This window comes from Apiospora kogelbergensis, assembly GCF_038363985.1.
Source record: "Apiospora kogelbergensis strain CBS 113332 chromosome Unknown utg000008l_segment0_segment0, whole genome shotgun sequence".
Lineage (NCBI taxonomy): Eukaryota > Fungi > Ascomycota > Sordariomycetes > Amphisphaeriales > Apiosporaceae > Apiospora > Apiospora kogelbergensis.
In genome coordinates, this window is record NW_027117425.1 from 3,088,874 (window position 1) to 3,109,854 (window position 20,981).

The 20,981-nt window shown below is 58.8% G+C and overlaps 7 protein-coding genes across 7 annotated transcripts; 4 read left to right on the forward strand and 3 right to left on the reverse strand.

Annotated features, from left to right (window-relative positions):
• Positions 1-1,762: 1,762 nt before the first annotated feature.
• Positions 1,763-2,476, forward strand: PG998_012961 (uncharacterized protein; the record flags this gene model as incomplete). The annotated part of the gene is made up of 1 exon (XM_066879777.1): positions 1,763-2,476. The coding sequence occupies one exon, from the start codon at positions 1,763-1,765 to the stop codon at positions 2,474-2,476; it is 714 nt and encodes a 237-aa protein (XP_066726161.1).
• A 689-nt stretch (positions 2,477-3,165) lies between these two features.
• Positions 3,166-5,905, reverse strand: PG998_012962 (extracellular developmental signal biosynthesis protein; the record flags this gene model as incomplete). The annotated part of the gene is made up of 2 exons (XM_066879778.1): positions 3,166-4,764; positions 4,820-5,905. The coding sequence occupies 2 exons, from the start codon at positions 5,903-5,905 to the stop codon at positions 3,166-3,168; spliced, it is 2,685 nt and encodes an 894-aa protein (XP_066726162.1).
• A 723-nt stretch (positions 5,906-6,628) lies between these two features.
• On the reverse strand, positions 6,629-7,414 carry PG998_012963 (uncharacterized protein; the record flags this gene model as incomplete). Its single annotated transcript, XM_066879779.1, has 2 exons — positions 6,629-7,046; positions 7,176-7,414. 2 exons carry the CDS (start codon positions 7,412-7,414, stop codon positions 6,629-6,631), a joined length of 657 nt encoding a protein of 218 aa, XP_066726163.1.
• A 905-nt stretch (positions 7,415-8,319) lies between these two features.
• Positions 8,320-9,088, forward strand: PG998_012964 (uncharacterized protein; the record flags this gene model as incomplete). The annotated part of the gene is made up of 2 exons (XM_066879780.1): positions 8,320-8,328; positions 8,753-9,088. The coding sequence occupies 2 exons, from the start codon at positions 8,320-8,322 to the stop codon at positions 9,086-9,088; spliced, it is 345 nt and encodes a 114-aa protein (XP_066726164.1).
• Positions 9,089-9,362: 274 nt separating this feature from the next.
• PG998_012965 (Sec1-like protein) lies at positions 9,363-11,646 on the reverse strand (the record flags this gene model as incomplete). Its single annotated transcript, XM_066879781.1, has 3 exons — positions 9,363-10,023; positions 10,084-11,316; positions 11,399-11,646. 3 exons carry the CDS (start codon positions 11,644-11,646, stop codon positions 9,363-9,365), a joined length of 2,142 nt encoding a protein of 713 aa, XP_066726165.1.
• A 2,920-nt stretch (positions 11,647-14,566) lies between these two features.
• On the forward strand, positions 14,567-19,444 carry PG998_012966 (uncharacterized protein; the record flags this gene model as incomplete). The annotated part of the gene is made up of 6 exons (XM_066879782.1): positions 14,567-15,279; positions 15,324-16,179; positions 16,241-16,357; positions 16,420-16,882; positions 16,967-18,386; positions 18,436-19,444. 6 exons carry the CDS (start codon positions 14,567-14,569, stop codon positions 19,442-19,444), a joined length of 4,578 nt encoding a protein of 1,525 aa, XP_066726166.1.
• Positions 19,445-20,186: 742 nt separating this feature from the next.
• PG998_012967 (uncharacterized protein) lies at positions 20,187-20,981 on the forward strand (the record flags this gene model as incomplete). Its single annotated transcript, XM_066879783.1, has 1 exon — positions 20,187-20,981. The coding sequence occupies one exon, from the start codon at positions 20,187-20,189 to the stop codon at positions 20,979-20,981; it is 795 nt and encodes a 264-aa protein (XP_066726167.1).

Here is a 20,981-nt window from a genome sequence, read left to right on the forward strand (position 1 = left end):
CCCACGAGGTTTGTTACGCTACGTCATTAGCTGTCTGGGTAGTAAGATGGTATGTTATTTTTGTTGTCGCTGTCAGCCCCATTCGCCGCCAAGACGTCCATTCTATCATATCATTGCCTGTCTTAGATTCCGCCTGCAGCCACATTTCTGGGCAAACATCCAACAATACCAGACTCATACCACCCGGTGAACAATGGAAGTACCCGGGCTGCCGTGGGGTTGGACGGCGCTTTTCCCCAGACTCGTGCAGATTCGCGAAGGACGGTGCATTGTCTTAGCGACCAACAACAAGCAACGAGTACTCCGTACATCCCACGATTGTTGCAACTTCCAATCGCTGACCGCTCATTGCTGTCTTTCCGCGGTGCGTTCATTATGTGCCGAGTCTGAATCTGGGCTCCTCAGGTTCACGACGTTGCAGCTCGGCCTAGCTAGTCTGTTCTCGTCCTTACTCGCAACGCCGCCCCGAGTAATTGCTCTCCCTCCACCCAACGGCCGATCATGGCGCAGCCTCATATCGGCCTGTACGACAAACAAACCGGCTCGTGGGCAAATGACCTGCAGCTAGGAAGAAAAACATACGAACGGGTTGGCGTTCGGTGGTTAAACCCCACCTCCCCCCTAATCCGCACCTACAGCACACTATTGAGTCAAGCGTCAAGCCATGAAAATAAGGTGTGGCAGGTTGATCCAGATTCTCCAGGGAGCTCGATCCAAGAAACCTACCTACTGAACGGGTCAACTCGCTCGACACGCCGACTTGCTACTGACTGCCTGCCCGCATCGGAAGGAGAGCTGCAAGTGCTGCAGCCGCCAACACGTACTGGCCATCCTCCATGCACTCTGCATATTGGCTCTGCACCCGCCCGACTCGGCACATCTTGTTGACGGATGATCCACCTGGCCGGTAGCTTCAGCCATCTACACACCGGGAAGTGATCCGCAAGTCTTTGCCATGGATACCGACGCCCATACGCCTACCGGGCTGGCTGCCAAGCATCCCTCCTTCAGCTCGCAGCTCGCCCTCCAGGCAGTCAACAAAACATTGCTTTTTTCTTCCCCGCATAATCGTTGCCAGTGAGATAAGCTGATCTCGGCGGAAGGATGCGTTGAGGAAATACGAGCTTGGTCTACGTCAGACCCTTATATCGGACCCGTGCTATTAGTCCTATCTTCCGCGAGATCAGTTGAACTATGCCGCGATCGGCAGCAGACGTCCATAGGGGTCCTGTCATGGTCTGATCCAGAGCGGCGACTCGTCGCTGCATGCCCATATGCGCGATGGACGAACATGCAGGTTGCTGTATAAGTTGTTGGCCGAGCTAGCCAACTCCCCCATGTCACCACCATCAACTCATCTTCGCAAGCGTCAGCGCCGGCGGCCCAGGTTTACTCACGTCGAGCTGGTCGACACGGGATTTACGACGGAAGTCCTATAAATGTATAAATATCATCGCTTCCTGCCTCTCACTGGAACAAGCTGCCACTACCAGCAGAGTCTCACCGTCTTCCCTGTCTTCCATTGCCGTTAACGATAACTTCTCTCGCTACCCACGAACATCTCCTCTTTCTTCGTATTCCTTGTCCCCTGCCCACATCATACAAAAGCTACAGTAGCTCCCACAAACCATGTATTCCTTCCCGTCTGTCCTCTGCCCCCTGCTCCTGGCAGCAGCCGTCCCGCAAGCGAGCGGCCTGGCGCTCCCGCAGTCCCCCCGCCACTTCGTCGCCCGGGGTCACGCCGCGCGCCGACCCGAGCACGATGCCGCGGCCGCAGCTGGGCAGCCTGCCCTACGGCGTCGACATCACGACGTGCAACCTACCCAACATGGTGGCCATCACGTTCGACGACGGGCCGAGCCCGTACACGCCGAAGCTGCTGGACATCCTGGAGAAGAACAACGTGCCGGCGACGTTTTTCATCGTGGGCAGCAACGGCAACGGCGTCATCACCGACGAGTCCACGGGCATGCCCGCCACGCTGCGCCGCATGCACGCCGCCGGCCACCACATCGGCTCCCACACCTGGACGCACGCGGACCTCATGACGCTGACGACGGAGCAGCGCCGCGCCGAGGTCGAGAACAACGAGGCCGCGCTCGCGCAGGTGCTGGGGCTTGTGCCGACGTACCTGCGGCCGCCCTACACGTCGTGCGACGCGGGCTGCATGGGCGACCTGGGCCGCTTCGGCTACCACGTGGCCGACTACAACGTCGACACGCTGGACTGGCAGGGCGACTACGACCGGGCGCGGCAGATCTACGCGGGCGCGCTCGGCGGCGCGGACCCCAAGACGGCCTCCTTCGTCAGCCTGGAGCACGACATCCACGAGCGCACCGTCGACGAGCTCGCGCAGTACCTCATCGACACGGCGCGCGGGCTGGGCTACCAGCTCGTCACCATGGGCGCCTGCCTCGGCGACCCCGTCGAGAACTGGTACCGCAACCCCGCCACGGGCCAGTCGTGGAAGTCGTAGAGCCCGTTTTCCGAGCTGTGATTTGCCGAGGTTCGGACGAACTCAGGACGAAAGGGCGCGGGCTGGCTGGGCGCCAGGTCGGATGAAAAGCAAAGCTTGTTCCGGGTGTTTATCTGGTCTCGATGAGATGATGTGCGGCGTGGGAGTCCGGGCCCTAGAGGCCAAGAGGCGGTAAGGGGGAATAAGAATGTCGTGATCCATGACTCGCGCCCGTCGGTAGAAAGACGAATTCGAGTCTTGGGAGCAATTAGCATGTATATGTTTCTTAGACTAATGTCAAACTTACTGTACTTTTTTCCTTCGAAAACTCAGACTTCACCACTGCCATGTGACCCGTCATAGCAAATCATTGCGCGGGCCTTGTCACACAAGTTTTTCTATGAGCTCATGAGTTGAACGACATGGTCGAACCATAGGCCTCCTTTTCGCGACGCTACTGCAATCACTAGTCACCACGGCAATCAATAGATCGGCTACGGAACGAGGAGAGCCTTAACGTTACTTTTAATTGCCGGGAGGGGAAAGTAGCCTGGAGCGTTCAGATGAGGTTGTTGGTTACAGTTCACATCCTACCGAGGCAAGAGCCGCGCCGCTTGTGCGGGTAATGCATTCTTTGCAACTTCTCGAATACTACAGTTTACGCCCGTGGAAACGGACATTCCCGACGAACTCAACCCTTTTTTATTTATTTAGTATCGCTCCATGATCCACTGCCGCCGCTCGCGCTCGCCCAGCTGACTCAGGAACCCGATCTCGGCCTTCTTGACGTCGACGTAGCGCTGCACGAACTCGGGCGAGCCCAGCTGCGCGATGAGGGCCTTGTCGGCCTGCAGCGCGGCGAGGGCCTCGTCGAGGCTGGCCGGGAACATGTCGGTGATGCCCAGCGCGAGGCGCTGCTCGGGGGACAGCTTGGCCGCGTCGGCCGCGCAGTCCTTCCAGACCATGGGCTCTTTCGTCGCGACGCCCAGCGTGCCCGCCGCCAGGACGGCGGCGACGGCGAAGTACGGGTTGGCCAGCCCGTCGAGGCACTTCATCTCCCAGTGGCTGCCGGCGCACTGCCGCAGCGGCGCCTCCTTGTTCTGCCGGCCCCACATGACCCAGCGCCCGCCCGCCCAGTACGAGTCGACCATGCGCTCGTAGCTGGCCGGGTGGCTGTACGTGAAGGCGACGACGGCGGCGAAGTGGCGCAGGATGCCCGCGTAGAAGGGCTCGTAGACCTCCGGGGGTGCGTCGCCGCCGCCTTGCGGGGAGGACGAGGAGGACGAGGTGAGCGACAGGTGCACGTGCGACGCCGTGCCCACCAGCTGCGCGAACGGCTTCGGGTGCAGCGTGACGCGGAACCCGGCGCGCGCCGCCGCCGCCTCGATGATCTGCCGCGCGTGCACCAGGGCGTCGCAGGCCGCCAGCGGCGCCAGCGGCGACAGCACCACCTCGTACTGCCCCGGCGCGCTCTCGGCGTGGTACTGCTCGATGGCGATGCCGGCGGCGTCGAGGGCGGCGGCGATATCGGTCTCGAGGACCGAGGCGAAGGCGCCGGGGCGGCCCGTGTCGGCCAGCGCGCGCGCCATGGCCCAGGCGTGGCCGTCGGTCTGCAGGGGCCGGTACTTGTCCGGGTCGGGGTCAGCGTTGCGCTCCATGACGACGAACTCGATCTCGAAGCCCAGGAGGAAGGCGAGCCCCTGGGACGCCCGGGCGTCGGCTACGACGCGGCGCAGCAGCGTGCGCGGGCACAGCAGCGTCTCGGCGCCGTCGTCGGGCTCGCGGAACTCGCTGAAGCAGCTCAGGTGGCCCGGCGCGGGGCCCGCGCGCAGCGAGGCCCAGTCCACCTCGAGCGCGTACATGCCCGTCGCCGTGATCTGCGGGATCGGCATGTCGTTCTGCAGCAGGCCGAAGGCGGCCATGGTGTTGCTCCAGGACCCGCCGCCCTCGAGCGCCTCGATGGCCTTTCCGACGGGGATCACGCGGCAGCGCGTGCTGGCCGTGTAGTCGACCCACACCAGCCGGAGCCACTTGTTCTTGGCCTCGCGCAGGATGTTGGCGATGTCTTGCTTGGATCGAGTCGTTGCACCCTTGGATGTGCATGTGGATGATGTCGCCGCGTCCTTCGATCTCGAGGGGATTAGTGCGCTCTGGGAGGATTGCTCTTTCATCAGTGACTCTGGGCTGGCTAGTGTGGTCTCCGTCTGCAGTTGGTAAAGTTTCTTGGAGTTGGCAAACAGAACGTCCTGCACTAGCCGGATAGCCTGCAGTTCATTCAAATCTCCCATGCGGACCATGTCGCAGAGAGTCTGTTCTTCGTTAGATCTATCATATTTAGTCGACTGCTTGAAGGGGATATCTTACAGTCTCAAGAATCTCTCGCATCTGAACCACGGCCAGCAGATATGTCTCTGGGAACCAGTGCCCATCCGTGCTCCAAAGGATCTTGGACCAGGGGCACAGCTCGAGGATCTGCTTCACCACGGACTCCTGTCCCTGGCGGCTGATGAAGGGAAACACCTCGCCAATGTCGGCGTAGACGTTGGGATACATGGCGGCAAGATAACCGGCCTCCCGGGTCCAAGGGTAGCCGGCGTGCAGGATCACAATGGGCACGGTGGGGTGGTCGGCGATAAAGGCCTGGAGGTGGGACGGCGACGACTTGGTCAGCGTGATGTCGTTGTCGCCCAGGCCCGTATGGAACTGGATGGGCTTCTTGCCGCCCGTTTCGGCGATCAGCCTCGCCGTGGTGTGCACGAGCACGTGGTTCAGCGCGCGGTGCTGGAGCCGGGCGAACCTTTCCGCCCCCGCCTCGACGATGCCGCCCATTTCGGCTTCGGCGTCGTCCATCCGCACCTGCTGGATGCCGGGCACGTCGAGCCCGCCGCGGTAGCAGATGATGGACTTGAAGCCGACGACTTCGGGGTCGGCGAGGCACCGCTCGATCTCGCGCGTGAAGCAGCTCACCACGGCGGCGACGATGCTGCGTGGCGTGTGCTCCTTCATGTCGGCGACGCAGGCCCGGATCATGGGCGCGGCGATGGCCTCGATGCGCACGATGCGCTTGCACTTGCCCGTGACGAACTGGTCGTGCCAGCCGTAGTCGTGCGTCTCGCCGCTGTCGTCCAGCCCGTCATCGAGCAGGGTGGTCTCGATGCCCTCCATGCAATGGCCAGTCCAGCCGTCCGACCCCGGCTCCTGCAGAGAGCGCTTGGCTTTCATAGCCGTCTCTACTGAGGCCCAGGACGGTTCGCAGTCCAGATGTTCCGCCAGCTGCTTCACGGCGCGGATGTGGGCCAGGCTAGACCAGGAGTCTTTCAGCGCATCCCCATGGGCCTCCGTGGCTATGGACAGGAAAGACCGGTCCGTACTGTTCTTAAGAAGCGGGTGGGCGTGGTTGTCCACGATGGGCGTGGTGCGGATTGCATTACGGAGTGCCGGGAGATCCATGACGGAGGTGGTGCAAACGAAAGCTCCTCTTCCGGATCAGAAGGCTGTTGCTCGGAGCAAAATCAATTCGTTCTTGGGGTATTGTCTAAACTTCGTGCAAGAATAGTCCTGAAAGTAGATCATAAGAACTCTTTTGTTGATTGTCGATGACCAAACCAAAGAGGCTTGCCTTCAGAAAGGCGTTTTGCTAGGCAGTTCGGGGAAACTGGAAGGTATCTGCGAGACAGTGGAGAGACCTCCGAGGCAAGATACGGCCAGCTGACGCAATACGTTATGGTTGTGATTGGGGTAGAGAGTGCCGTTCTTTGCTTTTCACGGAAGAAATGCATTAGCTTCTCATCTACATCTGTACCGGCGGGAGGCCATCAACCAAAAGGAAAACTGCCGGCAGGCCAATTGAGAATTGGGCTCATACGAGCGCTGCATCGAAGAAGCAGGAAGTAAGGAGACCAACACAAAGAGCTGACCGCCTCGGCGGCTGCTGACGCGGCGGGGTTTAGCGAGCTTACAAGCCAAGCTCGTGTGTGACATGAGCCCAGCAACATGAAGTCAGGAGGCAAACTGTAATTGATTTACAGGAACGACAATTGATCAGCAGTACGACAACAGAATCCCCGTGCGACTCTCTCTCTTTTCTCCCTTCTCTCTCCACATAGCCAGAGCCCCTTTTCAAGCCCCCCCATCCCAACTGCCGAGCTTGTTCCACCAATCCCCTCTTCCGCCTCACGACACGGTGATGCTGGAGGAGCCGCTGCTCTGCTTGCCCTTGCTGGTGTAGCCCTCGGTGGCGAGGATCATGTAGTCGTGCTGGCCGAGGTTCATGCCGCGGCGGGCCCACTCGGCGTAGTGGTTGCCGGTGGTGATGGTGCCGCCGACGCGCTGCTCGGACGTGCGGACCGACCAGAACTGCTGGAACGTCGCCGTGCCCACGATGCTCGGCTGGTTGACCCGCGTCGACGTGTAGACCGTGTACGTGCCCCCGTCCGACGTGAAGTTGCCCTTCTCCGTCCACACCTCGTTGGGCGCCAGGTCCCCGTGCGCGTCCACCACGTAGTACTCGATCAGCGGGTTCCGCGTCCACCCGTAAAGCGCCAGGTAGCCCGCGCCCTGCGGCTTGTACGTGCCGCTGTACTGGACAGATCTGAGGGGGGGCGGCGGTAAGTATCGTGTCATCACAAGAAGGGCGACAACCTTGTCTCTTCGGGGAGATGGCAATACCGAGATCGAATGAATAAACCAAAAAGAGAACAAATGACTGGACTCAACCTACCTCGCGCCTCCTCGGCCCCATCCCTTCCCGCAGACGAACCCACCCGGGCCGGACCAGTCTACCGTGTAGGATCCGCCGGGGCCGTTGTTGCAGCGGTAGTTGATGCCGCCCTCCGACCACGACGAGAAGGTGTATCCCTGACGCGCCATCACGTCGCTGATGTGGCCAAGGCCCGATGGGGCGCCGAGGACGCCCGTGACCAGCGACGTGGCCGCGACTACGAGGGAGGTAAGCTTCATGGTGGATAGGCTGGTTGGTTGTTTGACAAGAGGAGTATATGATCCTTGACAGTATTTGTAGATGAGTCCTTCTGGGTCCGCGGAGAGGAAGACGATTCCTTCATGTCGCCTAGCAGCTCACTTCTATGTATATATATACATAGAAATATCTTTGCCCCCGTGGGCATGGTCGAATACCCCGGATCTTGGCGTTCGACTTTAGCCGCAAAGTTTAGCTCACGGCATATCTGAACCTGCTGGCAAGCATTGCCGAGTGCCCGTGCAATTTACGTCTACCAGTCAAATTCCGTGTTTGGAATATGGATGTAGTTTAAATTGAGTGCCATCCCCCCTTTTCACGGGCTGCCACTGACATCTTGCGGGGTATGCAAAATGTGATGCTCACAGGGTGACGGTCAAGATCTCGTCCCTTGCCAGATCCCCGAGCTAATAGCATCGCCTGGCAGGGTCAGGGTCATGTATATTAGCCATTGACTTCGCTGGCTACGGAGCCAGAGCTTGCCAAGAGGTTTAGACACCACTTGACATTGGTGGAAACTTGACATCAACAAGGCAGCGGAGAGAACGGATGATCTGGTTTCTGCCTAGTCTGACGTACTTAGAGAGCAACGACACCATCGATGTCTGCAAATGACGACGGCCCTCGTACACAAATATATAAGAGTATATTACAGCATCCTTACGGCCGAGCCAGAAGATGACGCACAACGAAGGGGCCAAAATATGTGGCATATGACCAGTGCCTGGATCGGCTTGCGATCGTTATAACCAATTTACGTACTTTTGAAATTTACACAGCTTTAGTACACCATGATGCTCAGCCAAATGGGCCACCAAACAGTGATAGTGGTGCTGATCACTGCATGCTTCAGGTAAAAACGACTTTTTGCCCATGATGTGCTAGGATGAAGAGCGTACCCCCAGCCTACCATGTGCTCCATTCGTATCAGTTTGCCGCTCTTCCTGCCTTAAGTTTCTTTGGCCCATTTCCTGTCCACCCGCCAATTCTTTTATTATTTCGTTAAACCGATCAGGCTCCATGATGTGATGAAAGTGGCATGCTTGGATGCGTCTTACAATCTCCCGCTTGTTGAGGAAGTCGTTCTGAAAATCAAATCTGTTGCTGATATCTAACTGATACTGTAGAAAGTCAGAAAGAACTCTTAGGTCTTCAGGTTGGTTGATGCCGGGGATTGGAATGAGAACCCGTTCACCTAGGTGCCCATCTGCCTCTTTCACTACTTCTACTCTTTTCTCCCATGACAAAGTCAAGTCAATGCTACCGACAAGACGAAACATCTCTAGGCTACCAACGTGACATGCGAAGAAACTAACCAGTCAGAGGTGTCACTGCTGGGAGAGTACGGCATTCCCCAACACGTGGCAGAATTCGCCCGCGAGACGTACGATTTGGGTGTTGACGTCCGTCAATATTCTCCTATTCGTGATCTCGGCACGGCTCCTGGCAGAACGCCAACCTCGAGACCCCTGATCGAGTGGCAGGATGAGCACGCGCTGCCCGTCGAGACGGCGCGCAACTTTACCCGCCCCGCGCAGGGCGACTCTGGGGAGACGCCTATCAGCGACGAGCATTTTCGCATTTACGGCATCGGGCGGAAGGTGGATCTGCACCATGGCGAGGCCCATGAGCAGTCTTACCAGGAGGGCTCGTAGGTTTGGATAAGGTGATAGGTTGGGATTGGAGGTGTGGGAATCTTGACCCCCTGATAGGATTCATATATCGAAAGTAGTTTCCACCCATCTAGTGGAGTAATGATATCTTGATGGAAGAAAAAAGACTACGAAGTATGGATTAGAGCGCTTGCCCATTAGACAGTGACGCGGCAACCAGAAGACTTTCATACAGCACGAGAGAATGCTGGCAAGACCAGTGCCGTGAGTTCGGGATATCAATTCATCGCTCGTCGCTGTAACTGCCTGGCACTAACTAACTGCCCACCTCCTCGCCCAAGCTGCGCAGCGGCCCCTCGACGAACTCGGTCGCGTTCATGATCTCGGTGGCGCCGTAGATGGCGCGCTTCCTGGCGCGCTCGTTGGCGGTGCGCGCGATCCACTCCTGCAGGTTGCCGTACTCGTCCATGCTGCCGCCGCCCACCACGAAGACGATGGCGTCCGTGTAGCCCTGCCGCCGCTGCCCGAAGCTCGGCGCCATGCCGCCCGGCCCCTGCATCCCCGGCAGGCCGCCCGGCGTGCTGCCGCCGCCGCCGCCGCCGCCGGCCCCGCCGCCCGACCGCAGCGCGCTGGGCGGCGGCATGGTGCCGCGCGCGTTGGCGCTCCGCGGGTCGAAGAACATGTAGCCCTCCGTCTTGGCCAGGGCCGACGTCGACGCCGTCGTGGGGTCCATGATGGACTCGACGATCTTGGTCAGCGTGAAGTCCCGGTTGACGGGGATCAGCGTCTTGAGCGCGCCGCTCAGGGAGTCCAGGTTAAAGCCGCCCGGCAGCGTGACGCCGGCATCTTTCACTCGGTCCGTGAGTCGCGAGGAGAGATTCGAGAAGCGCCCAAACAGGTCGGAGCCTTGTTGGGACGCAGGCGCTGTGGTGTTGTTGATGGTCGTCAGCTGCGTCATCTTGGTCGTCGCGCGAACCCTAGTCATTCATGTTAGCAACCACCACGTGAAAGTAGAAGGGCAGGCAGAAACCACTTACTGTCGAACGTAGGCAAGAGAAGTGGTGTCGACGCCAACCGCCTTCAGGGCCTCTTCGAATTGGGTCCACTCGGCCCTGCTGACTTCTTGCTCGGTGCTCAGGAACCAGATGATGAAGAGGCGCAGCTTGTCGAGGGGCTCGTTGCCCTTGTCCTCGTCCTTGATGGCCTGCAGCACCTGGGCCTTGGTCTGCTTCATGACATCCTCCTCCATCTGGAAGTAGTTGTCGAGCTGGCGGTTCTTGATGCCCGTGAGGAGGGCGGCGAGGATATTCATGTGCATGTCGAGCACGTTCTTCCTCTCCCGGAGCTCGGGCAAGAGGGTGATGGCGGCCTTGAGGTGGTGTGCGCTTGCGCCTGTGTCGTTCTGGAGGTCTTCTATGGAGTGGGCGCCCGTCTTCTTGGTGATCTCGGCCGCGTCGTCCTTGTACCGCGTCAGCTCGGCGTCGATGTCTTCGGCGACTTGGGGGAAGGGCAAGGCCGCGTTCTTCTCCCAGAAGAAATCGGTCGCCGTCAGGTCGTAGGCCTTCTTCGTAGTCCCCTTGGCGGGGTTCCCCTCTTCCACCGGCGTCTCGATAGTGATGCGGTTTAGCTTCATGTTCAGCACGTCGTGGACCAGCGATTGGTAGGTCCAGGAGTGAGAAAGCATGGGGTTTAGGTCGACGTTGCGGTCCAGGAGGATGAGCACCGGCCGGGAGGTGGGGGTGCCGGCCGACGAGGACGGGCGGGTGCTCGACGAGAACAGGTTGTCTTTGGAGTTGAGGATGTGGTCGCGAAGCTTGCGGTCCAGCTTGCCGGCAATCATCTCGGCCGCGGCGCCCTTGGGGCATCTTATTATGGGAATGACGCCCATGGTGACGACAACACTAAAAAGACCGCTCACGATCCTATCCACCACATGGTCCAGCTGTTCGTCTTTTGTCTTGGCGCTGTTCAGGGCCCAATATGTGTTCTCCTTCTGCATGCCCAGGCTGAACAGGTCGGGCTCGGACACGATGAAGTTGAGGTACTGGTCGAAAAGCTGCGCAATGTGCTCGGAGGTCTCGGTGGCGGCGGTCTGGGCGGCAAAGTCTTCGAGCAGGGGTCTCGGTATGGAGGAGGTGAAGTTGATGTAGGCGGGGGTGTACAGTCCCCGTTGCAGGTCGTTGGTGATGCCCTCCAAGTTTTTGGGGCTCGGCTCGACGAGGTAGATGGCGGGAACGTCGGGTATGGGGTGGCGGTTGGTGTTGATGTGTCTGCGAACGGCGGCCCGTCTTAGCCAAAGCGACACCCATGCCAGGCCGGCCGACGTCAAGATGGAGGAGGGAGAGAACCTACAAATGCATGGTGACACCCATGGAGCGGAGATCGCTCACCCTCAGCACGCTGCTGATGACATCGCGGCCGAGGTCGTCAAAGACAAGCACCTTCCAGATGGGCTCGCCCTCGGCGGTCAGGATGGGACCGGCGGGAGCGATGGCGCCGTTCGCATGGTTGGCGGGCTCGTCTTCTTGCTTGGGCACGAGCTCGTTGAGGTTCAGGATCTTGCGCAGAGAAGCGATTTGGCGGTCGCGCAAGGACGCCATGGCTGCTGGACGGGGGAGGCAGGCAACGGAAAGGGCAGCAATTGGTCGTGGTGAGGCTATTCGCAAGCGAGGGACGGCCGTGTGTCTCGCAGTCTGGTCGGTCTCGTTTGGATGATGTATGCCTGCTTGCCTGTGATACGCGTGTCCAGATCTATGGTGGGCTGCTGCTACTTTACGGTGGGGCGGTTTAGAAGTCGGCCATGCATGCCTGTTGGGAGCTATGAACTTTTGTTGCCATGCTTCTATGTACGCCGTATGCAGGCAAGCACTTCCCGGCGTAAGCACTTCCCAGCAGTGGCTACAGTGGCTACAGTGGCTGACCTCTACAGTCTGTCTCCTTTGCCTTTATTCCGTTGCTCCTTTCTGCCATTGTCACTGTTACTGCGAGTGGACGGCTAGTGGGAGGCACGGCACGGATTTGACGGCTGGCCGCCAAACCGAACCCACTAAAGCTCAAGTAGGTTTAGGCAAAGACCACCTGCCAGTCCGTCAGACTTTCCTTTCTCCGCCCCATCTCGTCTGGCTGCTCTCCCTCTGCCACACCCAACCAGCCATTTTCTCCCTTGACCTGGTCGTGTTGTCTGTCCCTTCTCCTCCTCCTTCTCAGCTCCATCCATCTCGACCACAACAACAACAACCACAGCAACCCATCCGGATACATTGCGCGACTTCTAGTTTCCATCCAACAGCGTCCGCTCATTCTGTTCTAATTTGTCGCTGGTGATTGCGGATTCTTACTGTCTGCCACTCGACCAATTCTCGTTCTTTTCGTCGCCTTGTGTTGGGCAGGTTCTTTTGTGTATTTGGAAAATAGACGGTGCAATTGTCTCAGCAAACCTTTCTCGTCGATCGACAACGCGCAATCGCCATTTTCGCCATCAATCCCCTCGCTACCCGTTCGGATTGATAATAATAAGCAGAGTCTTCCGGGCTCGAGGGCAGAAACATACATACACTTTCTCTCATTTAGACACCCTGGGAACATGTTGTAATCATCGCTCAATCTCTCAACTAAAACGAGAGCATGACGATATCTTTGTTTCCTTGGTAGGAAGATTCAGCCGAAGCAAAACTCGGACACTTGGACAGCGAGAAGGCCGCACTTGCTCGCGCGTTGTTACGTCTCGGGCCACAAGGGTATGATAATGAACCACTCCCCTCTTCCCCTCCTGCCCATTTCGCTACCTGCGTTTGCCTTTACCTTTTTGTTCGCGCATCTACACACTGCACTGCAATTCCCCTCTAAAGAAGTCTACTGCATTTGAAATGCGCTACTTGGCGCGGGTGTCTGTTCTCCAAGTCCTGGCATCAAGTATCCTAGTTGCGAACTTTGCAGAATGAATTGCGAAGCAACCATCGGGGCATCTTGGAAAAGGGCGCGCTGGGAGATGCTGCATAACATGACTACCGCCACCAGGCCAGGCCAGAGCAGAGCAGAGCAGCACTGCGGCAGACTCGTTCAATTGATGCTCAGAGCCCTGCGGTTTAGCGCCTGCGCGCCCAACAGTGGACAGTGTCGGAACAGTACAGTGGATCGGACAGAAACAGCAGACAGAAGACTTCCAGGACTGGACACTCAACGCTCAGCTCAGCTCAGCTCAGCCCACCCACCCATACACGTAACTTCTGAAATTCCCTTCCATAAAGGAACGGGAGAGTGAAGAGAAAGAGAAATAACCCAGTATCCCGCGGGATCGTCGTGTACTCGGAGGCACAGGGTTTTGTTGTTCGGTCTTCCAGCCAAGTTTTCGTGGCACCTGCACGCACACCCCCCCTTAATCGCTCAATTTGCCTCACCTCTTATCTTCTACTACTCCCTCTGTTACCCAGCTCAGCAGCAGCAGCACCACTACTCGCTCCGGAGACTTCCACACTCTCAACACCCACACTCCCCCAAATATGCATTGCAGTTCCTAGAACTGGTAATATCCATGCATCGGGAGCGGCGGTTGTTTGCCGGCTTGAGAATCCCAATCTTGCCCATGCCAATTGAAGGCTTCTGAAGGGTTGATTGATTGATGCGGATTGGGGTGCAGGTCTTGCTCGTCTTGCCGGGCCTGTCGGGGCGGTCGCTACGTACTCCGTCCTTCCGTCCACCGTCTCCCGCCCACCATCTGTCTTCTGGTCCAAGTCAACTCAACTTCATCCACCACCACCACCGCCTCCGTGGTCTTGGATGAATGGTCTCTTCAAGGATAATTGAGCCGCTGGCAGAATCCTCATTCAATTGAGTAGCGGTGGAAGCATTCAATTGCCCCATTGGGTCTACTCCCGCCAGACCAGTCTGGCAGCGCGTTGCAGCTCTCTCTTCCTAATCCGGGAGCTCTTGGGCTGACGCATGGCGTGCCGTGCAGGCAGAGCAGCTTCGCTCGGCTTCATTCTGACATTGCACCGTTCCACACTTCACCAACCTCATCGTTCCTGGTTTTTCTCTTTCGACGTTTCTTTGCAGCTGATTGATTCCTTTTTGACTTTAGATCTGCAGACTAGTCCGCATCCGGCTTGGGCCGTTTTACCCCCTGGTCCGCTTAAGCAGCCGGCTCCGCTCGTGTGTTTTTGTGCAGCTGTTCTTTAGAGCCACGCCCCTTTCTCTCTGGTCGTATCAACACCAACGTCGGCGCCATCTACTTGGGATTGGGAACGTTGGGGCGCAGTGATTCTCGAGAAATCCACTTCGGCCATTTCTATTTCCATTCCCTTTGATTGCTGGAATTCGGCGACGGGATAAGTAAGTACGCCGAAGTGTGTTGATATCCAACCCCACTCTTTGCCCTGGTGCCTGCCGCTCGCATTGCTAGACTTACGCCTGTGACCCCAACTTGTACTAATTGATTATCTGATCAGCCAGATCACGTGCCTCCGGCCCCTTGGTCAAAGCCCAACACAAAGCATCACTTCGCCTTGCGCTGCAGCTGGTGGGATGGCTCAAGGCAATCCCGTCTGGCCTTCTGGCCAGTTCAGCCAGGATGAATATCACCCACACGGCCTCTATTCCAACACATACCAGCCCCCATCCTCCTTTGACGGCCATGGCGCTCACAGCCATGGTGCGCACCAGGGCTTCGATGCACCTCACTCGCAAGTCGACCACGGCGGCATGTACATGAACTGGACGGGCAACCCTGCCATGGAGTCGTCGACGGAACACGCCGGCGGCCTTGATGAGTATGGATCTGGAACTTTCGCCAGCCAGGACACCACCAGCCCCTCATCACAGCAGCCCTATTCGGGACAGTCCTATTATGCTCCGCCTGCCGCAGATGATGGTGCCAGCCATGGCCAGGGCCGCCAGTTTGATTACCGAACGTCGGAATCTCATCAGATGTGGATGCCAGCCATGCAAAGCCAACAACAGCAACAACAACAACAGCAGCAGCAGCAACAGCAGCAGCAGCAACAACAACAACAACAACAACCTACTGCCTCTCCCGGTCCGGGCAACTTTCCCAGCAATTCGGCATGGCGACCTACATCGAATGCATCCCCTCAGCCAGCTTTCGCGCAGCAGAACATGCAGCATTACGGATCCCACCCAGGCTATCCCCAAACATCATCGCGTCCTCACTCCACGACACCTTCAGGGGTCAGACCCACAGCCCAGGGAACACCCGCTGCCAGTGCGGATCAACCCATGTATGAAGCAGCTTATAATCCGGCCCAGTTGCGCGAAGGGACAGGCCGTTCAACCCTCAGCAAGCCGATGCCAGGAACTCTCCCTACCAGTTTCAAGCAGCTCAGGGCATGGTGGGTGGTCGCCAGTACCCGGCTTTCGCAGCCAACGGCCAGAACCAAGTCATGTATCAAAACCAGCTCCAACCCCAGATGCAGTATTCGGTGCCAGCTCCCCAGTCGCCTGCCAACACTCCTGCCCATCTTCAACCACAACGGCCCGGCCAAGCTGTCTTCTCGGTTCAGCCAGCCTTGCAGCAACAGCAGCAACAACCAATGGCCCAGGTGCAGCGAACCCTCACGCCCACCCAGAAGCATATGATAGCTCCAGAAGCCCATGGATCGCCGAGCAATCCCGCAGCTGCCACACAAGCACCCCAACCTCGTCGATCTGGCAATCCTAACATGCCAGCACAAGTGACGATGCAGCAGCCAGCTCAACCCACAAAACCCGCACAACCTACCACCCAGGCGAACGGTGTGGTACCGGTGGCTTCTACCACCACGATACTGACTCTCGCGAATGTTACTTGGAACCCAGTTCCAGCAACTTCCACCCTGTTCTTTTCCAGCAGCCCCGTTCAAATGGAACCCACGCATAAGAATCGTGGCGGGCCTTTTATTGCTCAATTCAACGACCGGCAGTCGAACTTGGTGCCCGGGCATCCGAACAGACTGCCCGGCGAGATTCTCCGTGATTACCAGGCGTTCGAACTTGCCCTCCCGAACCCTAGCCTTAGCCCGGCCGAATTGCAGGCTATGCGCTCCACGCTTGCCCAGCTTGACCAGGAGATGCTTCAGCTGACAGGCAAAAAAGGTATGTCCATTGCTTTGCCCCCGTCTAGACTCTCTCACATACTCACTGTATCTTCTTTGCCAGCTTCTACCTATCCTCGGCAACTTCCCACGAAACGATCGCGAGCAGGCGGAAAGGCCAAGCCAACAAAGGCGGGCAAATCCTGGGCCCGAATCGCCCGAATCGGATTCTTCGGACTACTCGAGTGAGGACGAAGAGTCATTGCTGGACAAGGAAATCCGCAAGGTAAGCAAGACACGGCTGCCCGTCTATCGAAAGAACCGGATTGCTAACAAAAAACTTTGCAGCGCCTGTCGGAGCCACGCCCCAAGGATCCCATCCAAGCTACCCAGTGGGACGTGGAGAAGATCGTCTGGAGAACGGACGAGGCCCCCGCCGGATGGACAGCCAACGCCATTGCCGAATACGGTCGCTACCTCAAGGAGCTTTGGGATGCCCTCAAGCAGCTGCGGACGGACGTCAAGACGGCCACCGAGAAAGCCAAGAAGATCCCGCTTAAGAAGGAGCTCGAGGCCAAGTCGGCACAGGTGCTCATGGCCATCCGGACCGCTGTCGAGTCTTCCTACGACCCGGTGTTGAGGAACATGGGTGGAAACCAGCAATTGTGTTCCATTTTCTCCAACATGCTCCGAAGCGCGTACCTGATGGAGGACTATTCCGGCCCGTTGCCCAAGACCATCTTGCAGCTCATGTCCAAGATCACGAACATCGACAAGACCTTTCTCTTGGACAAGCTCAAGTTCCAAAAAGGTACTCGTCAAGTACCGAAAGAGCTTGGACAGCGAAAGCGTCGCTGCTTTTGAGCACATCATCTCATCCGCCCGGGATGACAAGGATGCGGGCGACGCCAAGCCTGCCGAGAAGCCCACCGAGAAGCGCAGCGCTGCCACCGAGATCGCTTCCAGAACTATCAAGACGGAAGCAGTGGCACCCCTAAGCGAACGCCGTCCATTCTCGCGAAGGATCTCAAGTCGGCCTCGAAGCTCTCTGGCGTGAAGAGGCCACTGTCGAGCACGTCTGGGGCCGACCCTAGAAGGGTGCTCAGTGACTCGACAAAGGCCTTGGTCGCGGCAACATCTGCCAAAAGAACCCGCGATGATGACGAGGATTCACGAGCAACGAAGAAGGTGGCTACCGATGGCCCCCTTTCCAAACGACCTCGCGACGATGACGTCGACTCCCGCGCTTCCAAGAAGCTGGTCATCGATGGTTCGAATGGCGCACAGTCTACCACGAAGCCGTCGTCGGCCAGTAGCACTGCTGCTTCACTGAATCGGGCCAGGCCTGCAAGTTCCATCCTTCCTGGAAAGTCTCGAATCGTGACCAAACCTGCGCCCAGGAAACAGGAGGCGCCTGCGTCTTCGACCCAGTCGACGATTAGTGGTCTGTTGGCATCGATAACGAAGCCCAAATCGCCTCCGAAGACACGCGCGGAACCAGTCCGAGCCCCAGAAACGCCCGAAGAAAAGGCGAAGAGGCTTCGCAAAGAAGCCCGGCGGAAACTTCGCGTGCAGTGGAAGCCCGACGGCGAGCTGGAACAGATCCGCGTGTTCGAGCACGACGCCGCCGAGGACGAAGGACGAGCCAGCAACATGATCCAAGACGCCCACGACAACCGCTCCGAAGGCCAAATGCTCAAGCGGGGCATCAGCGACGACGAGGACGAGATGGACGTCGACGAGAGCGAAGAGCACCAGAAGACAAGAGAGAGCAGCCTGCGACCTTGGGCGGAGCCTTCTGCCACCGACTTCTCGGCCATCGACGACAAGAAGCGCGACAAGAGCTTCGCCAACCGCGGCGGCCTTCGACGCGTGGAGACGGGCCAGCAAAAGTACATGGAAGATTACGAAAGACGCGAGCTTATGGTGGTTTACACGTCTGCTTCTGACATCCCCGAGACGCCCAAGTCCCCACCCCGCAAATCCGAGGCAGCCTCGGGCACAGCAACAGAAACTCGCTACGCCCAACTCCCCTCGGACAGACCCGAGCTTATGGAAGTTCATCGTCGCTGGACCGAAACTCATCAATACGGGCCCAGAAAAGCACTGCAAGCCACCATTTACCGCATCGGCGGAGCCCAAACCACGGATTTGGGCAAGGTCGTCGCAGGCCTCAAGACTGCATCCATCAACAACTTGCCGCTTTCTTCCAGGATGTCGCAACAGCAGTCCGCCAAGGATGATTCCGGCAGTCCTGCTTCCTTCACCAACATGTCGCAAGCCGACCGCGAGGCCAAGGTGCTGCAGCTGTTGCAGTCCGATGCCGTCACCAAATGGCAAGACCCCAACCCCCTTCGATCCCAGCCGACCCCAAACTTCGCCTCGCACCGATTGCAGCGATGCCAAGATCCAGGCCGATATTGATGCCTTCGAGGTCGTAGCCGCCGACTTGGCCGGTAAGCCCTTCCCCGCTACCGAGCCGCCCGAGCACATGAAGAACAATGCCGCCCACGTGCAGCAGTGGCAAGCTGGCTGCCAGGCCGACATGGCGAACAAGGCCCGGCAGGATGCCGTCGAGCGCGCCCGCAAGATGACCGAGGACCAAGCCCGCCAGGCCGCCGCCGCCCTTCAGCAAGCAGCACAGCCTGCCGCCGCCGCGCAAAACACCCAAGATGCGCAAGCCGCGGCCTGGGCTGCGTACTATGCACACTATGGTCTCAACCCGGCCGCCGTGCAAGCACAGCCCCAGCAACAGCAGCAGGCCTATGGTGGTGGCGGCTACGACTACAGCTCCGTCGCCCAAGTCATGCAGGCCCTGCAAGGTGGGCAAGCCCAACCTGCCGCGCAACCCCCGGCACCGGCCGCCCCCTCGCAAGACTCGAACGCGCAGCTCATGTCTCTTCTGTCGACCCTCGGAGGACAGTCGAACCAGCCCGCTCAGCAGGCCCCGACGCCGGCTGCGCAAGCATTTGGCGGTCAAGGTGCGGATGCCACTGCCTATTGGCAGGCTCTCATGCAGGCCGCGCAGAACACGTCTCAAGCCCCGGCCCAGCCATCGCAGTCGCAACCGCAGCCCAAGGCGCAGCAGTACAACCACAAGGACCGAGACCGAGCCGTCAGCCGGCCCGCCCCGGGCGGCGACGCCGGCTTCCTGGACTACGGCCCCGGGCCTTCGGACTACGACTACGACGCGCGCGATAAGGGCGCGCGCGGGCGCAAGGAGAAGGACAACGGCTTCCGCGCCGCCGCCAAGGACCACAAGGGCATCAACCGCGCCCTCATCGGCACCAAGCCGTGCTCCTTCTGGGCGCAGGGCAAGTGCGCCAAGGGCGACCAGTGCACGTTCCGGCACGATCCCAACGACCTCAAATAGACGAGCCAATGTCTGTACTCTGTAAAGTATACATACTACTTTTTGCTTTTTTTTCTTGTTCTCGACTGCTCGGCACTCTGTACCAGCAGTCCCCCTCCTTTTAAGGGGGTTTGGTGTTTTTTTCTACGAGCTTTCCAGCATTTCGGCATACTTCAAAAAGAGAGGTTCTTGCATCGTTCTGGCGTACGAGGAGTCCGAAGCTACCGCGGCTGTCATTTGAGCTGCATCGTCCTAGGAAGTAAGGAAGGAAGGAGATCATGCTGTTATGGACATATGTCAGGTCTGTCGCCGTCGCCTGGCAGGCAGGGGAGGAAAGGGATTGCTGGCTTTTATATAAGGGGCCAGCTTGATGTAAATTAGTTGTATTGTGTGCCTGAAGGCCACCCACCTAATGAGATCCATATGACCACTTTGCTGTGCTTGCGTGATTTCACTTTTCTTGCCCCAACACTGTGCAGTGAGTTCCCGTTGGATGTAATCCAACCAACGCCGACGAGATTCCATATCGTCTTCTTTTTCGAGCATGATTCGCACGGTGACTACTAGCCTTCTTTCGCGATTTCCGCAGATAAGTCATTGACGTCATCGCGCTAGCAGTCGGTAAAGCAATGACAGTGACCAGTCAACACCGTCGCTGAGTAGCGTACGCCATCAAAATTTCTGTCACCTACACGGACTTCGCGACTCGACGATGCGAAAGGTCCTCGGCTTCATTACGGCAAAGGCATACAGGATGGCGACCATGCCCTCGGCAACGGAGGGCACACGGGCAACGTACGCCTCCATGGCGCAGAAGCAACAAGGACAACAGCAGCAGCCCCTCCCTCCCGACGCGCCGCCCTCGACACAGGGGAAGAGCAAACCGTCCGCTGCTCCCCGTGACCGCGGCGGCGGTTACCAGAAACCACCACCACCCTCGCCGCGGCAGCAGCATCACGGCCGAAAGAGGCGGGGCCAAGGAGAAGAAGAAGACGACGACGTCTACGTCGTGACGCTGCTCACGGACGCGGCCCACGAGCGCGCTATGTCGGCGCTGCGGCGGCGCTGGTTCCCGGCGCACCGGCTCAAGGTCGACGCGCACCTGACGCTGTTCCACGCGCTGCCGGGGCGGCTGCTGGGGACGCTGAAGGACGACCTGGCGGCGGCGGCGGGGATGGGGGGCTGGAGGGGCGGGCGAGCGGGGAGGACGTGTTCCGGATGGGACGGAAGGGGGGTGGCGGTTCACGTGCGCGGGTGCGAAGGGCGGGTGGGCGAGATGCGAAGGGGGCTGATTGAGCGGTGGGAGGCGTTGGGGGAGGAGGGGGCAGCGACGGCGGGGGTGTTGAGCGCGCAGGATGCGAGGAGGGACTGGAAGGCGCATTACACCATCATGAACAAGGAGGAGGACCCCGCGAGGGTGGAGGCGTGCTTCCGCGAGCTGAGAGACGGGTTGGGGGAAGTCAGGGCCGAGGTGTTGGGGCTGCGGCTTTGGCGGTACGATCGGGGGTGGTGGCGGCAGGAGCAGGACTTTATGTTTGCGGGTGGACGCAGTCAGTAG